Source organism: Pyricularia pennisetigena (assembly GCF_004337985.1).
Source record: "Pyricularia pennisetigena strain Br36 chromosome 4 map unlocalized Pyricularia_pennisetigena_Br36_Scf_6, whole genome shotgun sequence".
Taxonomy (NCBI): Eukaryota; Fungi; Ascomycota; class Sordariomycetes; order Magnaporthales; family Pyriculariaceae; genus Pyricularia; species Pyricularia pennisetigena.
Window position 1 is genome coordinate 1,431,756 of NW_021940918.1, and position 17,307 is coordinate 1,449,062.

General features: G+C 51.4%; 4 protein-coding genes across 4 annotated transcripts; 3 read left to right on the plus strand and 1 right to left on the minus strand.

Moving 5' to 3' along the window:
- Positions 1–727: 727 nt before the first annotated feature.
- PpBr36_06027 (uncharacterized protein) lies at positions 728–3,093 on the plus strand (the record flags this gene model as incomplete). Its single annotated transcript, XM_029893174.1, has 4 exons — positions 728–1,376; positions 1,503–1,556; positions 1,637–2,446; positions 2,516–3,093. The coding sequence occupies exons 1-4, from the start codon at positions 746–748 to the stop codon at positions 3,091–3,093; spliced, it is 2,073 nt and encodes a 690-aa protein (XP_029745852.1). The 5' UTR covers positions 728–745.
- A 732-nt stretch (positions 3,094–3,825) lies between these two features.
- PpBr36_06028 (uncharacterized protein) lies at positions 3,826–8,017 on the minus strand (the record flags this gene model as incomplete). Its single annotated transcript, XM_029893175.1, is given in 6 exon segments — positions 3,826–3,984; positions 4,713–6,443; positions 6,527–6,657; positions 6,674–7,011; positions 7,078–7,819; positions 7,990–8,017. The coding sequence occupies 6 exon segments, from the start codon at positions 8,015–8,017 to the stop codon at positions 3,826–3,828; spliced, it is 3,129 nt and encodes a 1,042-aa protein (XP_029745563.1).
- A 3,476-nt stretch (positions 8,018–11,493) lies between these two features.
- Positions 11,494–13,977, plus strand: PpBr36_06029 (uncharacterized protein; the record flags this gene model as incomplete). Its single annotated transcript, XM_029893176.1, has 1 exon — positions 11,494–13,977. The coding sequence occupies one exon, from the start codon at positions 11,494–11,496 to the stop codon at positions 13,975–13,977; it is 2,484 nt and encodes an 827-aa protein (XP_029745564.1).
- An 819-nt stretch (positions 13,978–14,796) lies between these two features.
- PpBr36_06030 (uncharacterized protein) lies at positions 14,797–16,422 on the plus strand (the record flags this gene model as incomplete). Its single annotated transcript, XM_029893177.1, has 1 exon — positions 14,797–16,422. One exon carries the CDS (start codon positions 14,797–14,799, stop codon positions 16,420–16,422), a length of 1,626 nt encoding a protein of 541 aa, XP_029746176.1.
- Positions 16,423–17,307: the final 885 nt, after the last annotated feature.

Genomic DNA, 17,307 nt, shown 5'->3' on the forward strand with positions numbered 1-17,307 from the left:
CAGCCCTCAGTTAATGGACAAGTCCCAAAATCACTTCTCCACTTGTGTACAGGTGAGTGCATGGAGGATCGGCACGCCTTACTAGTGTAGCCATGTGTTTGTATGGATGAACCTCGATTACGTAGTAGACACCTTACACGCAGCCCAAGGCAAGCCGAACCGCGCGGGGACACCCAATTGAAGCTGCTGACTGAGGTCGTCTGGTCTCACTCAAGGGTGGTTGACTGGGGCTTCTTTATTTTATTTTGTCAATTCAGAAGAACTGCCTAATTACACTTGCAGCTTGGGTCCGTTGTCGTTGCATGCCATACAAGTCCCCTGTTGATGCAGGCAGAATCATCAGCCGGAATCCATATCAGCCCAACCGCAGATGCCATCACATCCATCCAAGCTCGGTCTCGTGGCATCCCCTCATTTGAGTTAGTTAGCTAAGGTATGTCGTGGATTTCGAGCGCGTGATGCACCAAACACTCACTCACTTTCTTTTCTATGGTTTCGAATTGATTTATTCAAAAATTACAGACTCGAGCTTTGCAAACCACCGTCGGCCAACCAAGCCAAGCGTTGCATTGAGAAAACTTAAAATCCCAGTTCTCTAAAGCTTAAACCCTGCAATCGTGCGTCGACAGACAGAATAGCTCTTGTCATTCCTCCTTGCATCTCGAGAGCCTCTTCGGACCAACTGCCCCGACACAAATCGCTCTGGAACCATACAAAACAACCGAGTCCGCTCGTCCCGAATCGCATGCCTCCGTCATCAGCAGAGCCCCCAACCGCCTCCGCCGCGAACGCCGCGCGCAATGCATCGATAGACGAGTCGCGGCGAAATGGCCGCAAAGACCCTAAGCAGAACGAACAGTCGCCGCTACTGACGCCTCAGGATGATGAAACCGATGCCTTCATGGCCCGCCGCGAATCGGCCATCGAGGACGACGAGGACGACGACGAGATCGACCCGTTCGAGACAACAAAGAGCGTGTGGTACCTCATCCTGCTGACCATTAGCATCGGAGGCTTGCAAATAGCCTGGTCTGTCGAGCTCTCCAATGGCTCGCCGTATCTGCTTTCCCTCGGCCTGAGCAAGTCTCTGATGGCTCTGGTCTGGATCGCTGGTCCGCTGTCCGGGACCCTGGTGCAGCCATATGTGGGCATGCTCAGTGACAACTGTCGTATCCGCTGGGGCAAGCGGAAGCCCTTCATGCTTGTCGGCGCCATTGCTACCATTACCTCACTTCTCTTCTTGGCCTGGACCAGGGAGATTGTCAGTGGTGTTCTTGGTTTGTTTGGCGCCGCTCCAGATTCCGATGGCGTCAAGACAACCATAATCGTAGTTGCTGTGCTGTGGGTTTATATTCTGGATTTCGCCATCAATACAGGTATGCAACATGAGTCCTTCTCTTGTTTTCTTTTCTTGGTGCAGCCGCGCAGTCGAGCCGAACATGCGAGCTTTTCATCTTCTTCGGGTCCTTAGTTTGCTAATTAATGGTATTACATGGAATTAGTGCAAGCTGCAATTCGAGCGTTTATATTGGATTGTGCTCCATCTCATCAGCAAGGTATGTCTTGTCCATTTCCGTGGTCATCCACTGACTAGTCAGTCTGTCAGAACGTCTGAATTGACTCCGTATGTCTCCAGAGGCTGCCAATGCCATGGCGAGCAGGATCACTGGCGTTGGAAACATCGTAGGCTACGTTGCTGGTTTCGTGAACCTGCCAAAGATTGTTTGGTGGCTCGGAAAGACGCAGTTCCAGGATCTGTGTGCGATTGCCAGCATTGCACTTGGAGTCACCGTCATTATCAGCTGCGTTTTCATACAAGAGCGTGATCCCAGACTTGAGGGCCCACCTCCAAGAGATCAGCCCGGCGTCTTGTCATTTTTTGCCAAGATCTTCACGTCGATGAAACGCCTGCCTCCGGTGACCAAAAGGGTTTGCCAAGTGCAATTTTGTGCCTGGGTTGGTTTCTTCCCCATGCTTTTCTACACGTCGGCCTATATCGGTGAGATCTATGTACAGCCGTTCCTGCGCGAGAATCCAAACATGACTCCCAAGGAGCTCGATGAGCTATACGAGCGCGCCACTCGGGTGGGAACCTTTGCTCTGTTGATATACTCAATCACAAGCCTGAGCACAAACGTCTTCCTGCCTTTCTTCATTCAACCTACATACGATGCAGCACCACTGGTATCGGCGGAGGCGCCTGGCGAGGGCCCTACGGCGCTAGTTAATCCCAAGCACGCTAACGGCAGCAGTCGGTCGTGGCTCGACCGCCTGGTTATCCCTGGCTTTACGCTCCGTCGTGCCTGGATGTTCTCCCACATACTGTTTGCAGTCAGTATGGGCTGCACTGTTCTTGTGGAATCAGTCGAGGCAGCTACGGTTCTCATCGGGCTGGTCGGTATTACGTGGGCCCTGACTTTGTGGGCTCCATGGTCTCTGATATCTTGTATGATTCCCATCATCATTTCTCATCAGTCTTGAGCAAAGCATGACTAACTCTTGGTGCGACTTTTAGCGGAGATTTCGAGGCGTGATGCAGTGCTGCGAGCCCAACAGAGGCGCCGCGGACTCAATCTGGATCAGACTTATGATGAGGACGAAACTCCCTCATCCGAAGCCAGCTCGGGCCAGCTAGATGCGGAAAGGGACGAGCAAGTCGCGGACCAGGCTGGAATTATCCTCGGCATACACAACATGGCCATCGCAGCACCGCAGATCATCGCGACGGTCGGCTCCAGCATCATATTCAAATTCTTCCAGAAACCGCGAGGCACTCCAGGAGATCGTAGTATCTCTATCGTCATGGCCCTTGGAGGTATCACCGTTCTGGGCGCTGCCTGGCTTGTGCATCGCATTGATGACGATGTTGCCGTGCCAGCTGATGAGCTCTCGGGTATTATGGAAGCGGGTGCCAGTGATGGCATTCTAACCGGCGAACCAGCAAGGCCATCTCTCAGCCAGAGGACGTCTTTCTCATCGACGCGTCCGTCGTTTTCGCGCAGTCGACGGCAGAGTTCGGAATCGCTACCGCGACACAGCCAGGAGAGAGCAGCACTGGTTAGGGCCAGCAGTTTCGGTGGTGCTGAATATTAGCCAGGCTATGTCTCTACAGCTATTGGATGGCTCATTTCTTTGCACAAGCTGTGTTATTTTTCTCCATGCCAAAAGTGTCTTGTCGATTGAACTCTTGTTTTTGCACGGTCGTACTGCAGTAGACGCTGGAATTTGATATAGGATCTTATAGCTAACATGTGTTTCCTTGTCTTGTTTGTCTCTTAGCGTGGGTGCATGATGGGATTTGGACCGACGGTCGATGGTTGAGGCATAATAATTCGTTGAAAAAAAAAATAGGAATTTAAACACTGAATTTTTATGCCACTCAAAAGTTTGCGTGGAGAGTCAAACTTTTCTTCGTGCAGGCGGCCAACAGCCTCGAACAAGACAATATAGGCTGCCAACTCTATGCCCTGCAATATGGGTAGGTTTGCAAGGGGAGAAGATTACTCGTGCCACAATATTGATTGGCACTGAGTGGAGCATAATATATATGACTTGAAAGTTTCAAGTATCCCCGGACCTTAACGTCCGCGATCTGCTGTGGTGATCTCCTTTTACTTTTTTGTTATGTTTCAGGATGTTGTAGCGGCGGGCTGTATCCGGGAGCGCCGCTGCGATGATGGTCCCAGTATAATAAGTATTGTATACAAACATTGCAAACGGCTTCTGGAAAGACGCCCAACAGGATATCGACTCACGTGACTCCGTCAAGCAAGCGGATATACTTAGTGAATAGGATACTCGGATACTCTTTACCCTTCCACCCAGTCAGTGCGTCTGCCTCCTCCAGCGGAAGCCGACTGGCACCTGGACGTCCTCGAGCTTCCGCGTCGAGGCCACAGCGACGCCAGCAAGGACCTTTGCTTCTCGGCTCTTCACAATGAGTCTGGCACCATCGACACCTCCGTAGCCGGCCCCAGTAAGTAACTATCCGCCAGTAACATATCCGGAACGCACTTGAGGCTTAGCTCGGCTGTGAGCGGTAACCAGACTCTTCGTTAATCATTTCGCCGTTGAGACAGAATGATTGTAGACTTGCTTTGTCTATAAAGAACACTATGTTTCAAAATAGGCCGATAGCGACAGAGACACGCCACTCTTGTTCTGGCTGGCCAATAACAAAATACTAACAATCATAAATACGGCCAGCCTTAATATTCTCACTTTTTGCCTTTAAATACGTGTCAAGGGATATATAAATTCAATACCAAATGCCATACAGGACAATATGGACATGGAAGCTAAGATGGCTGGTTCAAGTTTGGTACTCCCCAAAATGCCGGTCGCGAGAAAGGGAGGCGAGAAAAAAAAAAAGAAGAGGATGAAAAGAAGAGAAAAAGACGAGTAACTTTGATTTTGAAACGCCCCAAAGTAGTTAAATATCCGTCCAAACAGTCATGATCGTTCGTTCATCAAACAGTTGCCAAGTCTAAAGACGAGCTTGGAAGAGACGTGCCACCGCTCAAATGCATAAATTGAATCGTCGTAGGCATTAGAATTTGCTGTGTGTTGCAAGTCTATGCAGCACCTCTGAGTCTTTGCTTTCGTGCAAGCCAGTCGCCGAGCATATTGTCGAGTTGCTGTATTATCCCCTTTGTCAGTATGCTGAACAACGACTGCATTCGAAGCAAAGGAAAAAGGACTATGGAACTCACCGTTGTTATCTCTGCTAGCTTCGCGTTCTGTTCCCGGAACAAACTACCGGCAATTGGATGATCTGGGCCTACAGGAGCGACATCTGTCTTATCATAAATGAGAGTGAGCATGTCGCGGATTTCCGTGCCCGAGTCAAAATAGGCACGTAAGCTGGCGTCGTTCCATGCGGTGCTAGCGGTCGATGTTGATGTTGTGACCGAGTCGTCCTTGCGATGCCTCCGCCCGCCATCTTCGTCCCCATCAAGCTCTGGCGATGGCGATGATATCGGAGATGAATGGTCCTCCTGGCTAGAGGTATCACCCATGAGTGCCGGGGGATTGTTTGATGTCTCCGCAGTCGTCTGTACAGGTGACTCCGTCAGACGATCACGCGCCAAAGCACCAACCTGCACATTCTGTCCACTTTCTTCAGATACAGATGCCTTTGGCGGTTGGCGTGCAGTTGCCTTGGGGGCTGTTGTATCGGAAGATGTAGAGCCTTTTCTGACAACCTCTGCTGAAGCCACATCTTCTGCAGGGGCCACAACATCCGGGTCGGGTGCGGCCTTTGCCCTGACCGACTTCTGTGGCTTGGCTTCGGGGGTTTGCATCCGGGACGGCATAACCTTTGACACGGCCGGCTTTGGTTCTCTCTTCGACTTTGACCCTTTCGAACTGTCCACCGGTGCATTGGTAGTCTTGGCTGCCATATCTCGGCTATCTTGCCCGTCAGATTCGACGATTCGCATGGTAGCTGGCGGAACGTTGGCCACATTGTTGGCCCTAGTTTCGTTGTAGCTGTCAATGGATGTCTCGCGCGAAGCAGAGCTCGGCTTGCGCGTTGGAGACGGTTCGGTCCGGGGCTGCTTCTGGAGCTTGCTGGGGTTGCGCGCCGGGGCCGCGGTCTTTTCTGGCGATTGAGCTTCGTCAATCTCGTCACCATCGTTGCCTTGAGTTTCTGATATGGCCTCCATTGATCTTTTGCCCAATAACAGGTCGTCATCCTCATCAACGGACTTCTTTTTGCCACCCCTCGAGAAAAAACTCCGGATGGCACTGGGCTTCTTCTCCTTCTCTTTCTTGTCTTTCTTTTTCTTGTCATCCTTGCCAAGGACACTATCTTTCTCCAGTTTGTCCAGACTTGGCCTCTGCTTGGAGTCTTTAGAATCCGATGATGTTCTCGGTCCTCCATCGTCTCGCAAGAGATTGGGCGTCAGCGTAATCTTCTTGGTCTCAACCGTGTCGTCCTTGAAGAATGAGTCTCTGACAGTTCCATCCTTTGTCTTAGTCGGCCCAGGTGTTATGGACTTGGAGGCTTCAAAGATATCTTCACTGGTCCTGCCTCCCGTTGCTAAATCGTTGTCGGCTTCGTCTGTGACGGGATCAACAGCTCTTACATCTTTTTGCTGTCTGCTCTTTGCGAATTCAGCACGGCTAGGCTCTTCCTCATTGGCTGCTTGCGTGTTGACCACCTGCTGCGATTGCTGCTGTTGCTGTTGGTTTTGTTGTGCTTGTTGCTGTTCCTGCTGCTGCTGCTGCTGCTGCTGCTGCTCTTGTTGCTGTTGCGCCTGTTGTTGCCTGATGTAGAAATCCATTTCTGGGTCTTCCTCTTCCGTTGAGTAGTCAATGTCCGAGTAGTCATGGAAAGTCGGTGCCGCGAAGGCCACAGTCTTGGTCTTCCTTCTCTTCATTGCAGACTTGATAGGATTCTTGGTCTTTTCCATCTGATCTCCGAGCATGGTCGCGGATAGCTAAAGACAAAAAAAAAAAAAAAAAAAAAAAAAACCATTTAGACGGAGCCACAACGCACTGTGGGATTAATTCTGGTACTAACATCAATGTTTCTGTGCTTGTTCAGTCGAGCTAGCCTTTCGGTAGGTGTCTCAATGTGCTCGGCAGGGAGATAACCTGGCGAATACGCCGTCAGAAAGGGAATCGGCCTTTTGGCAGCTAGGATGGATGGTTCTGTTTGATAACATACCGATGCTGCTGTCCTTGACGACTCGGACGAGCCACCAATAACTATTGCTGTCGTCCAAAAGCACCATGGTGTCACCCTTGGTCGCGTTTGCTTGCCCCTCGACGGTAGCCACGAATGTATGTAGCGCGTATACGAATTCGAAATCAATGTCCTCTGCGTCTTGTAAGCATTCCGAGCTCCAGCCAGAATCACAATAACGGGGGTCAGACTGGTAGGCATAGAAGTCATCGTCGTCATCACCGTCCTCGGAAACGCTATAGGCCACTGCCAGATCGCCTCCTTGTGCGTCAACAAAGTGCGCGTTGGAACCAGATTGGGCAGGACAGTCGTGGAGTTGACTGCTGGCACAAGACTGTGGGGATCCGGACTCCTAGGCATAGGTTTCCACCTCTTGTCCAGCGCACTCTGGTTCCCAACCATAGTTGGACACCTGAGTAAAATTCTCTTCTCCAGAATAACCCCCATCATATTCCTTGCCATGCTCCATTCTTTGCTCTTGGTCTACTGAATTGCCTTCGTACTGACTTCCATCTTCGTGGTTATACGCACGTTTATACTCACTCTCGGCCTGACGACGATGACTGTTCTTCTGCATGGTGAATGTTATAGGCATATGCTCGGGGGTTTCCAAGCACGGAGATGACGACCTTGCGTCGTCGTCCTGAGCCATCGGCCCCGGAAGACTACCCGGGAAGGGGATTTTTGGAAGGGTGCAAGGCGCAGCCGGCGAAACTGGGTACCCACCATCTTCGATTGAGGGAGAACTCGAAATTTTGTCCATGTCGTCGTCCTCGTCGCCGTCAGGGTCTATATCATCTTCCAAGAGGTCATTGCCGCCGTTTTGCGCGATTGCGAGCGCATCTTGCTGTTGCATCTTGCTCCTGCCTGAAGAGGCGCCCTCAAACGAGCCGGAAACACCGGCGACTAGATCTTCAGCTTGCTGTTCGAGGTCTCCCGAGTCGACCCCAGAGTTCCAAGACACGCGTGGGCTACGCGAGTTCTCCTCTGCGCTCTCGGCGGCAACCTCCCTCAGAGTCTCGGCTTGATGGGGCGCGAGTGCGCTCGTCGGTTGGCTAGACTGGACTGGGGGATGGCGCGGATGATTCTTAGCTGAGGGTGCGTCGCGATCCTGAAGATCAATCGAGTCTAATATGGGTTTGGCAGAGAGGTCAAGCAGTGTCAGCACGCGACTCAAAGTTTGGGGCGGGCAACAAGCCACATAAAGTATCACGTCGGGCGGCGCGTGTTGAAGCAACGCCTGGCGGTGGCCCACGCACGGGCAGGAGCCGAGGACTTATAAAGTAGGAGGAGCATACCGGCGCGAATGATTTCGGGGCGAGTCATGGTCGCTTGAGCCTGAGCGGCCAAGGCGGGCGGAAAAGGAGGCGGAGAAAAGGGCTATCTTGGGCTAGGAGCCCGCTTGCATTCGTTCGGTCGGTCGGCCAATGTCAATTGTCGGTCGGGTTTGGATCGTTGCCTTTGTCGATGTGTTGTTTGTTGCTGAGTGCAATAGCAGCTGGGATCTAGGATGGAAGCCAAACGAGTAAAACAGGTGTACAGAAACCAAGTTCAAAAAAAAAAAAAGTTTCTAAAACAACAGCTCAATTGCTGGTGGAAATCAAGGCTGGACGCCAGAGAGGCATGACAGAACAGGGGTGAGGATGGAAATGAGGAGCGGGTGGTCCTGGCTGCCTTGGTCAATCGGTGGTCAAAGTAGGCAGGGAAGGAAAAGAACAACTAACTAATAATAAAAAAAGATACATCAAGGTTCGTTGTGCCCAATTGCTTGCCCTGTCCTTTGTTTTACCTTCTTTGCTACATCAGCACTTACGAAAGACCAACTTTGGCTATCTTTGAATTCTAACGGCCGGTGTCTCCCATGCAAATCTTTCCAGTATTGGATGGTTTGACGACCTGGGGCATCCCGCAGCTACGTAGCCAAAGTGGTTGGTGTGTGATGTTCGGCAGGGATTAGAATGGTGCTGGGTGGAGTAGGGAATGCGCCGTTATCCTGACTACTCAGGCTGATTGATGGCTGGAAATAGGGAATTTGTGGCCTCAGGCTGCAATCAGTTTCAATGATATTAAGGAAGCCACGAACCCTATTGGGAAAGCCCAACTAAGCCAGCCTTCTGCTGGCGCCGTGGGCAAAAGCACTAACTAGCCTCTGACCTATTTAGTAATAGCAGCCGGGCTAAGTGGACTTTTCTCAACATTGCAATGCTGTGCTGTCGGTCTATGTCGTCGCCCATACCAAACATCAGGACGAGAACGCGAAACCAATTGAGGTCATGTGTTTGCTTGTGATAATATCAATGCTGGGATCTTCTTATTCGCACCACCGCGCTATGTGGTATTCATGAGCGGGGATACGGAGTGTATTATTCAGTTCAGTCAAACCGATACGTTCGTTCATTACCTAACCTAGCTTAGGTGCCCAATCCAACTGGGTCCCCAGTTTTTCTCTTTTTTTACTTGAGGGTGATTGGCCAGACAGGTAAAGAAAGTAGAATCAGAAATAATGGCACCTCGCGAACCGTGTGGGGTTTGCTGGTCTTTGTTCGCAAGCCTCTTCTTCGTCAAACATGGAGTCGTGCATCCCTTCGCAAGGTACTTACCTGGCGTACCTACCGTACCTGCCTGCCCGAGGGAACATTCCCTGGGAATCCTCCATTTCACATGACGGGACTGTCGGTTTCACGTGGAATTTTATATGAAACAGTACCAACAACATGGTACATCTGTCGGAGGATGAAGTGGCCCCTTAAATGATCCGGCGTCAACACAACAAACAAGAGATTAGAGATTGATGGAGATAGGTAGTGCTTCAATGATTTGACTAGACCGAGTACAGTGCTCTAGATTAATGGCCCGTTCTCAACTTGATTTTTGTGCGCAGCTGGGCCGTTCTTTATAAGCCCCATCCAGTCCACGGACTGTTACCAGAAAAGCTGAAGAGCCACCCTGCACATGCAGACGCTCGTAACTGCATTATCCAAAGTATCGGATCTTACCGCCTAGTACATTACAATAATTATCCAAGTGTTTTGCGGTAGGTATTTGCTGCCTGTTGTCGGTTACGTGCATACTGGTACACCCTCACCTCTCGGTACCTGCCCCGAATTGGCTCATAAGGATGGATTTCTTGGCGCTTGGAAAATGCTTAACCGTGCCAAGACTTGACTTCTCGGGTGGGCATTTCTGGGTCCCAGGCAAATCTTTTGAAGCTTCTTTACTTTTTACTTTTGTTTCTGCCTTACTAAAGTATAGCAAGTACCATCGCAACTTTGTAGTCTATCTGTTCTAGTCGATATTTTGGAGCCTGTTGTCAAATGTTGTTCCTGATTTCTTGCATGCATGCGATGCACGAGTGTGAAATTGTGCATTGAATCCAAAATTACGGAGCAGTTGGGTATGCTACTGTTGTACTGTCCCTCTCTGGGCTCTGCAGCGATTTGCTCGTAGCGGGTCAATTTGCTGGGTGGCCCAATGGATCCACTAGGTCTTATTTCCTCCTTTGGGAGGTATACCACACCGTGTCCGCTCCGTCCGCAAAAAAAGAAAGATAAGAAGAGAAAAATATAAAAAAAAATAAAAAAAAAAATAAAAGAAAAGAAACCGCTCCTACTGGGCTGTGAGGGATTGATCCATCAAGTCAAAGCCATAAAAACCAAAATGGGAATCATGGCGCACCTGGGACTTTCAGGTCGAACCAATCCCCTGTGGATGTTGGTAGGGCGGGTGACCAGCGGTTCGCTGTCAGCTACAAAATTGAAATAAATGTTCAAACACTTTCGAGACACGAATCGACAATGCCCACAAATAGCATAAATCAGCTGCAACTGCATCCCGCGCAGGAACAAAGTCATTTTCATCCGAAGAATTTATATCGGCAATCAAATCTCTGCGTGCCCGGAATCTTGGCTTCGATCATAGTTGGCTTCAATTGTCTTGGATTCTTGGATTCTTGGATTCTTGGATTCTTGGATTCTTGGTGCTGCATCATGTACGAAGTAATGTACCTCTGATTCCTTTGTGTTTGGTCTATTGCATGAGAAATCATCGGAAAGCAACATTGAACCAATTCGGGTGCTAGGAGCGCCCCCTCATAGCTCAGCGACCCGACCCCACATCTCTCCCCTAAGTTCATCCGCACTTCGCCTGTGGTGGTTGATTTCGATTACCCAGTTTTTGAGTGGTCGGGCGGCCCACCCGATCGCTCCCATTTGGCCACCGTCCGTTCCGCAGCCATAACCTCAATCAATCACCCTCACGAACTCGCCTCTACACCTTTACGGGAATGCCATAACACCCAGCGGCAACCGATAATACCGAAATCCGATAGCTATTATCCGACGAGCTCGAAGACTCCAAAGGCCAGATTATTTCGACAAGACGCGATCGGTTGTCTTTCATAATTGCGCGTGTAACACGAAGGACTTTGGTACACAATTGATTGATCGATCATCCGCATACCCGACGAATACACCAAAGAAAGGTCCGGATTAAATTCGCCTCAAAACCCGACTACCGCGATACATACCGACGACACCTGCGAAAATACACCAAAAATCCGATTAAAATCTTCAAGACGAAGGCCTGTTCGAAACTCAGCGCCGAGTTCATTCCGAATTGTATGCTAGCGTGCGACGCGCGAGTACCCATAGAGTTCCCAACCTCGCCCCGGTGCCTCCGCGTCCATGGGGATCGCGGCCTAGAATCACGAATGCATACCCGGCGACAACCGACGGTTTGTGTTCATTATTGCAAATAGAGTTAGCAAAAGCGGCTGGCCGCCGTAGCCATCTCTAATACCAGCCATGGATCCCCTCGAGGCCCGGCAGCTGATACCAGCAACGTCCGACGACGAAGGGCGGACCTCGCGGGCACGCCTCTGTCAGGCCGTCAACTTACCTGCTAATGGCGCCCTTGTCATGTCCAATGGCGAGGTCATCACCTTGACAGCCCCGGCTGCCTTTAAACCTGCATGTGCGCCCAATACCACGCCCGCCATCGTCGCTGGTCCCGGTGGCACCACTGGGGCGGGCGTTGATGACGCGGCTCAAGTCGGTCCACAGTTTTCTGACCTGAGTGATCCATTCTACGCATCAACTTTCCCGCAATGTTACGCGCTTGCCGCTACTACCGTCATCTCATACACACTGGTAATAATGTTGGTCATTACCCCTCGATCTTTCCTGGACGGTGGAATTGTTGTGCTTGGCCGTCGAGGCTTCACGAGCGGTGGTTCTGGGCACGGAATCATCGGCGGTCGCCCCTGGCTTCAGAAAGTTGCGGCCCTCACGGTTGCGATATCCCTCACCATCGCGACCGCCGACACTTTCAAAGTGGCGGAGCAGCAGTACGCCTTTGGCCTTCAAAATGCCCGAGAGCTTCAGGACAAGGTTCTCAACGGTACCGAACTCAAGATCATCCGCATAATTTCGGACACATTCTTGTGGCTCGCACAAGCTCAGACCTTGATTCGCTTATTTCCTCGACAAAGGGAAAAGGTCATCATCAAGTGGACCGCCTTTGCACTCATCACGTTTGACCTGATATTTGATTCTCTTAACAGCTTTCAGTTTCCCGGCCCCGGGAACTCAAGGCCTGGAAGCTTCACCGACGCAATTCCTGCGCTTAGCTACCTGTTTCAGCTTGCTCTAGGCGTTCTATATGCCGCATGGGTGATTTATTATTCTTTGATGAAGAAGAAGTATGCCTATTATCATCCTCAGATGAAGAACATATGCTTCGTTGCAGGGCTTTCACTTCTCAGCATCCTTGTTCCTGTCGTTTTCTTCATCTTGGATATCTCAAAGCCAGAATTCACTGGCTGGGGTGACTATGTACGGTGGGTGGGAGCAGCGGCGGCGAGTGTTATTGTTTGGGAGTGGGTTGAGCGCATCGAGGCGTTGGAAAGGGAAGAGAAGCGGAACGGCATTTTGGGTAGAGAAGTCTTTGACGGCGATGAGATGTTGGAGACGGACTCCGATGCGACGTGGCCTCAAAGAAGTCGGGCTACAAAAGGCTCTCACGGCGACGGCGATGACGACGATGATGATGGAGAGGGCGGTCGTCGCATTGCCGTTGGTGATGGTGCTGGCCGTCGACGGGCTAGAAGAGCCAATGGGTCCCACGACAGATTTGCAGCCGACTCTGGGCGTGGAAGGAATCATGCACAACTGTGGACATCAATCACCAGCCGATACAGATCACGGCCAAACAACGGGGCCGACGTATCTACGGCTGAGAAGGACAACATCCGCCAAACATCTAAGAATGTCAGGCCAGCGGCTGCGAGATTTCTTCAGCCTCCTTTGTGGCCAGCAAGGCCACCGCCGGCGGCCACACCTGTCAGCAGGACTGATACTGCCAGCGCCGATAGCACAGTGTACGCAATCCGATATCATCCACTAACCGATGTGCACTCGAGGACGACCACGCGGCCGACACCGCCGCCGCAGCTCTCCACAGAGCGTCAGCCTGCAGTGGGAGACGTTTCCAGCACGAATGCAGCCGTTGAAGATGGCAGATCTCATGACCAACCTTCGGGGTCTCAGTCCGCCTCACCATCGCCGCCACGAGATCAGCAATCGCCAGGCCCGCAAAACCTCGTTGCTCTCAGCAGAGAGGAGACTAGACGGGAACGAAGGCAAAGCTTGGCTACTACTTCGAGGACAGGTACCCGGGCCGGGGCTGACTCGGAAGAACCATCGGCATCATCCCAGCAAGGCGGAGAAAGTAGCCGCGGCTCAGAAAGTACAGCAACGAAAGGATGGCGTGTTTTGACTCAAACGTTACCGTTCCGCGGCGGAAGCACACGCTCGGCTGAGGACTCATCTGATAGCCAATCGACTGCTAGCAAATCTCGATCAAAACTGCAGGTATCACGAGAAGGAAAATCTGACAGGTGGGATATACGAAATCGTATGGAAGACTTTGCTGTCACTCAAGCAGAGCGAATTCGGGAGAGGATCCGGCCGACGCCAGACACGGACAGCCTTCCCGTTACAGTGATTCCCGCCCCGGCGAGGCGAGGAGCGGCGCTGGCCCAGCTCCTCGAGGAGGACGAATCGCGACAGGGTTCGGGGCGGGCCCAGCCTCAAGATGACGAAAGACCGATTCTTGCATCACCGACATTGCCAAGCTCTAGTCAAAGACGAAACAGTATAGGACCAGAGCCTTTATCATCGAACGATGATCTATCAGATTGGCACATCCCACCTCCGGCGGTGGTGCGGGCTGCATCTCGAGCCAACATAAGTCGCTCGACTACAAGAGATGGGCCGCCAGAGCCTTGAGAGGATGGTTGATTTGACTTTGGTTTGTGTAGTTTCGGCGTTATATGGAGCGTATATATGCTGTGCATAATGGATTGATACCTATGATCTACGGATATCTCTGCTTTTTTCCTCCCCTTTTATGTTTTTGGGCGCTGCAAAGCAATATGCTTCGGCTTGATTTGGGAGGCATATCTTGTGTCTTTTCCCACATGCTACGTCAAGCCGTATTTTTTTTTCTACCTGTCAATAATATTCTACGTGTATATTCAGCGAGTCTTGGGTGGCGATGGCGGAAACAAAAGGAGAGAAACAGAAAGGGTGGCGTTTGGGGTTCAACTTTGTTTGTCCTCGGCCTTGGCCTCTCCAACCACAAAAGGTTGTATTTGGAAGTAACGAACGCCGTTTCAGGCTGTTATTTATCGGAGCATGGGCGGGCGTTATTGGGGAGCATTGGCAGGTATTTCGAGTCAGCGTTAGTTAGCACAGTTTAGCCTTGAGGATTGTTAGGTTTATTCATATCGATTCAGGATCGATTATTTTGATGCTTATTATTATTTTTTTTCTTGCCTAAAAATAAAAAGAAAAGTTTACGGAGGCTACATGATAGTAACTGGTGATACAGCAAGACGCGTACTTATCATGGGGGTTGCCCCTGACAACCAATTTCATCCACGTGATGACGCATCGACCCTTCGTTGGCGCCTACCTCACCGACGCGCTCGCATGCTTGTGCCAGTTTTGCTACTTTGAACAGATTTAACTATTGTTAATACCCAAGGCTGCGTCTCTTAAAGTTTGAAAGACATATATATTAAAAAAATAGGATCAAAAATAAAGATGGCCAGGACGACGGCGGTGAGGACGTATGGACGGACGCGAAGGACGAAAGCAGTGCTCATATCGCCTGACACGGCCCAACAAGCACCGTCGCGAATCGATTATTCAAATGAGGACAAGGAAAACCACAAACCCGGGCTGAAACCGAAGAGGAAGGAGTTTGGTTCCGTATTGCCAGATGATGGCGAGGAGAACCTGGTGACCTTGACGGAGAGGATCAAGGAGATCCACATCGACGAGCCGCGTCTCACAACAACCGAAACTAAACGACAGCCGACAAGAACAAAACAGCAACCTTCGCCAAAGCCTCCCAGTACACCATGCAAAGTCAGACCGGAGAAGAGACGGCCGGTGGAGCCTCACAGTCCAGCACCTTCCGACCAGCCGATCCTATGCTGGGGCGACGTCTGTCCGCCTGGTGACCGCATCGAGAAGATTGCCGAGGCCTCTTATGCGGAGGTCTACCGGATCAGCAACGAGCGCGGAACCAGCATCATCAAGGTCGTTCGCCTTGAATCCCCCATCAAGCCGCAGACCAAGGCTCAGGAAATGTCGGGCCTTGTGGACGAGGAGCCGCATGGCGAGGATGACCTGGGCGGCGAGGTGCGGATTTCGGAGTGGCTGGCCGATATACCCGGCTTTGTGGTCTACAAAGAACGCTTTGTGGTAAAGGGCAAGGCAACCAAGGAGCTGCTGCAGACGCACCAAGCCTTTCATCGCCGGATGAAGAGGAAGGACCCCGACCGGCTGCAATTCTACCCTTCACCAAGTCGCTATCTCCCCGAAACCAAGTTTCTGGTCCTCGAGCTCGGGGATGCTGGTGTTTCTCTGGAGGACTTCAAGCTGGACTCGATCAGTCAAGTATGGGATGTTCTATTGCTTGTGGCCATCGCACTGGCGAGGGCCGAGTACCAGGTCGGCTTCGAGCATCGGGATCTTCACGAGGGAAACCTCTGTGTGCGTCAAGTGCGGCCTCCCAAGACAAAAGAAGACTCGGAATCGCCTATCCACTTTGGCTTTTCGGGCCTCGATATCACAATTCTAGACTACGGTCTCTCGCGGGCTCAGGACCCCGACATGGAGGATGCCGAGCCGATTGCATTCGACCTCGAAAAGGATCTCAGCCTCTTCACCAGCACACACGCTCCACAGTGCAAAGTATACCGCCAGATGCGGTCGTACATGATCAAGGGCGACCGCGCCTACCTGCCACCCCGCTTCCACAACAAGCCGTATGACGGGGGGAGCATATCGTGGAGCGAGCATCACCCCTTTACGAATGTACTGTGGCTCGCCTACATATACGAGTACATGGCGAAGCACTTTTGCGGCGACAAGCGGGACCTTGCGGCGTTCAAAAAGACCACGCGGGAGCTCTGGGCTCACCTCAACCCCGATGCGCCGCCAGACGTGCAGTCTTTCTCCAGCGCCGCCGATGTGGTGCGCTTCGTTGTCGAGGCTGGCTGGGTGACGGAGGCGCAGGTCACTGATGATCATCATGGTGGGGACGGGGATGACGAGGATGAGTACCGCGAGGAGGCGAGCATCATCGAGGTGCAGTCGTCGGATCGGGACGATTCCAGGTTGCGGCGGTCACCTAGGCGGCGGCAGGGCCCGTCACCTTGATTTTTTATTTGGCAAATTATTCTACATCAGGTTTTGCATGTCTGGCTGGCGTTCCCGCGTCACCGACCATGAGCGTTGTCTACTTTCCGTTTTTGCATTAGATAATACAATGGCATTTTCTTGGTGTGCCCGTCTGCATGGTATGGCGAGGAACGAATATATTTTCCTATTAAAGGGCGTGTTTGATATGGGAAGTCGGGATGGTGTCGATAGGTGCGATATACAAGCAAAGGAATTGACGAAAACACGACAAATGCCTTGACCCGCGACGGATTGCAGAAGATATGAAACGGATCCGGAAATGTTAGAAAGGCAGATTCGCGGTTACGTGAGGTCTTGTCTCTGTCTGGAACAAGTAGGTATACCGGCAGACGCGGGTTCGCTCCGTAGCCTCCTTGCGTCCCTGTTTGCAATCTAAATCTAATCCCTTCCGGGTTCGCGGGGCAAGGGGGGATATCCTCCCTCTTTCTTCTCTCCTTCGCGAGACACACATTTTTTGGCCACCAGGTTTGATATTCTTTGCTTTTGCATGGTGGGACCGGGTATCTCGGAAGTCTGTTAATAAGCTTATCGACCTGTACCTGAGTTACACGTGTTGAGTGAAGCCGTATGTTCTTAGCTGTCCTTCCTTTGGATTTTCTGGGCTGGTCATAGTTTGTTATGACGTGGCGCCTTGCTCATGCCACATGCAGATATGTGTGTGGGTGTGAATGCTCACCAGGCATTTGCTTCAATTATCCGTAACTTTTGTGCGAGATACTGATCACTTCTGAGAAGGGGAATAAAAGCCAACGGATCAACCGGCTCGGGCATCTCGCCTTGCCTTGCCAAAATTCACCTGAAGAATTCCCTCACGTCTCCCGAGACAGACGAAAACTTGAGGAA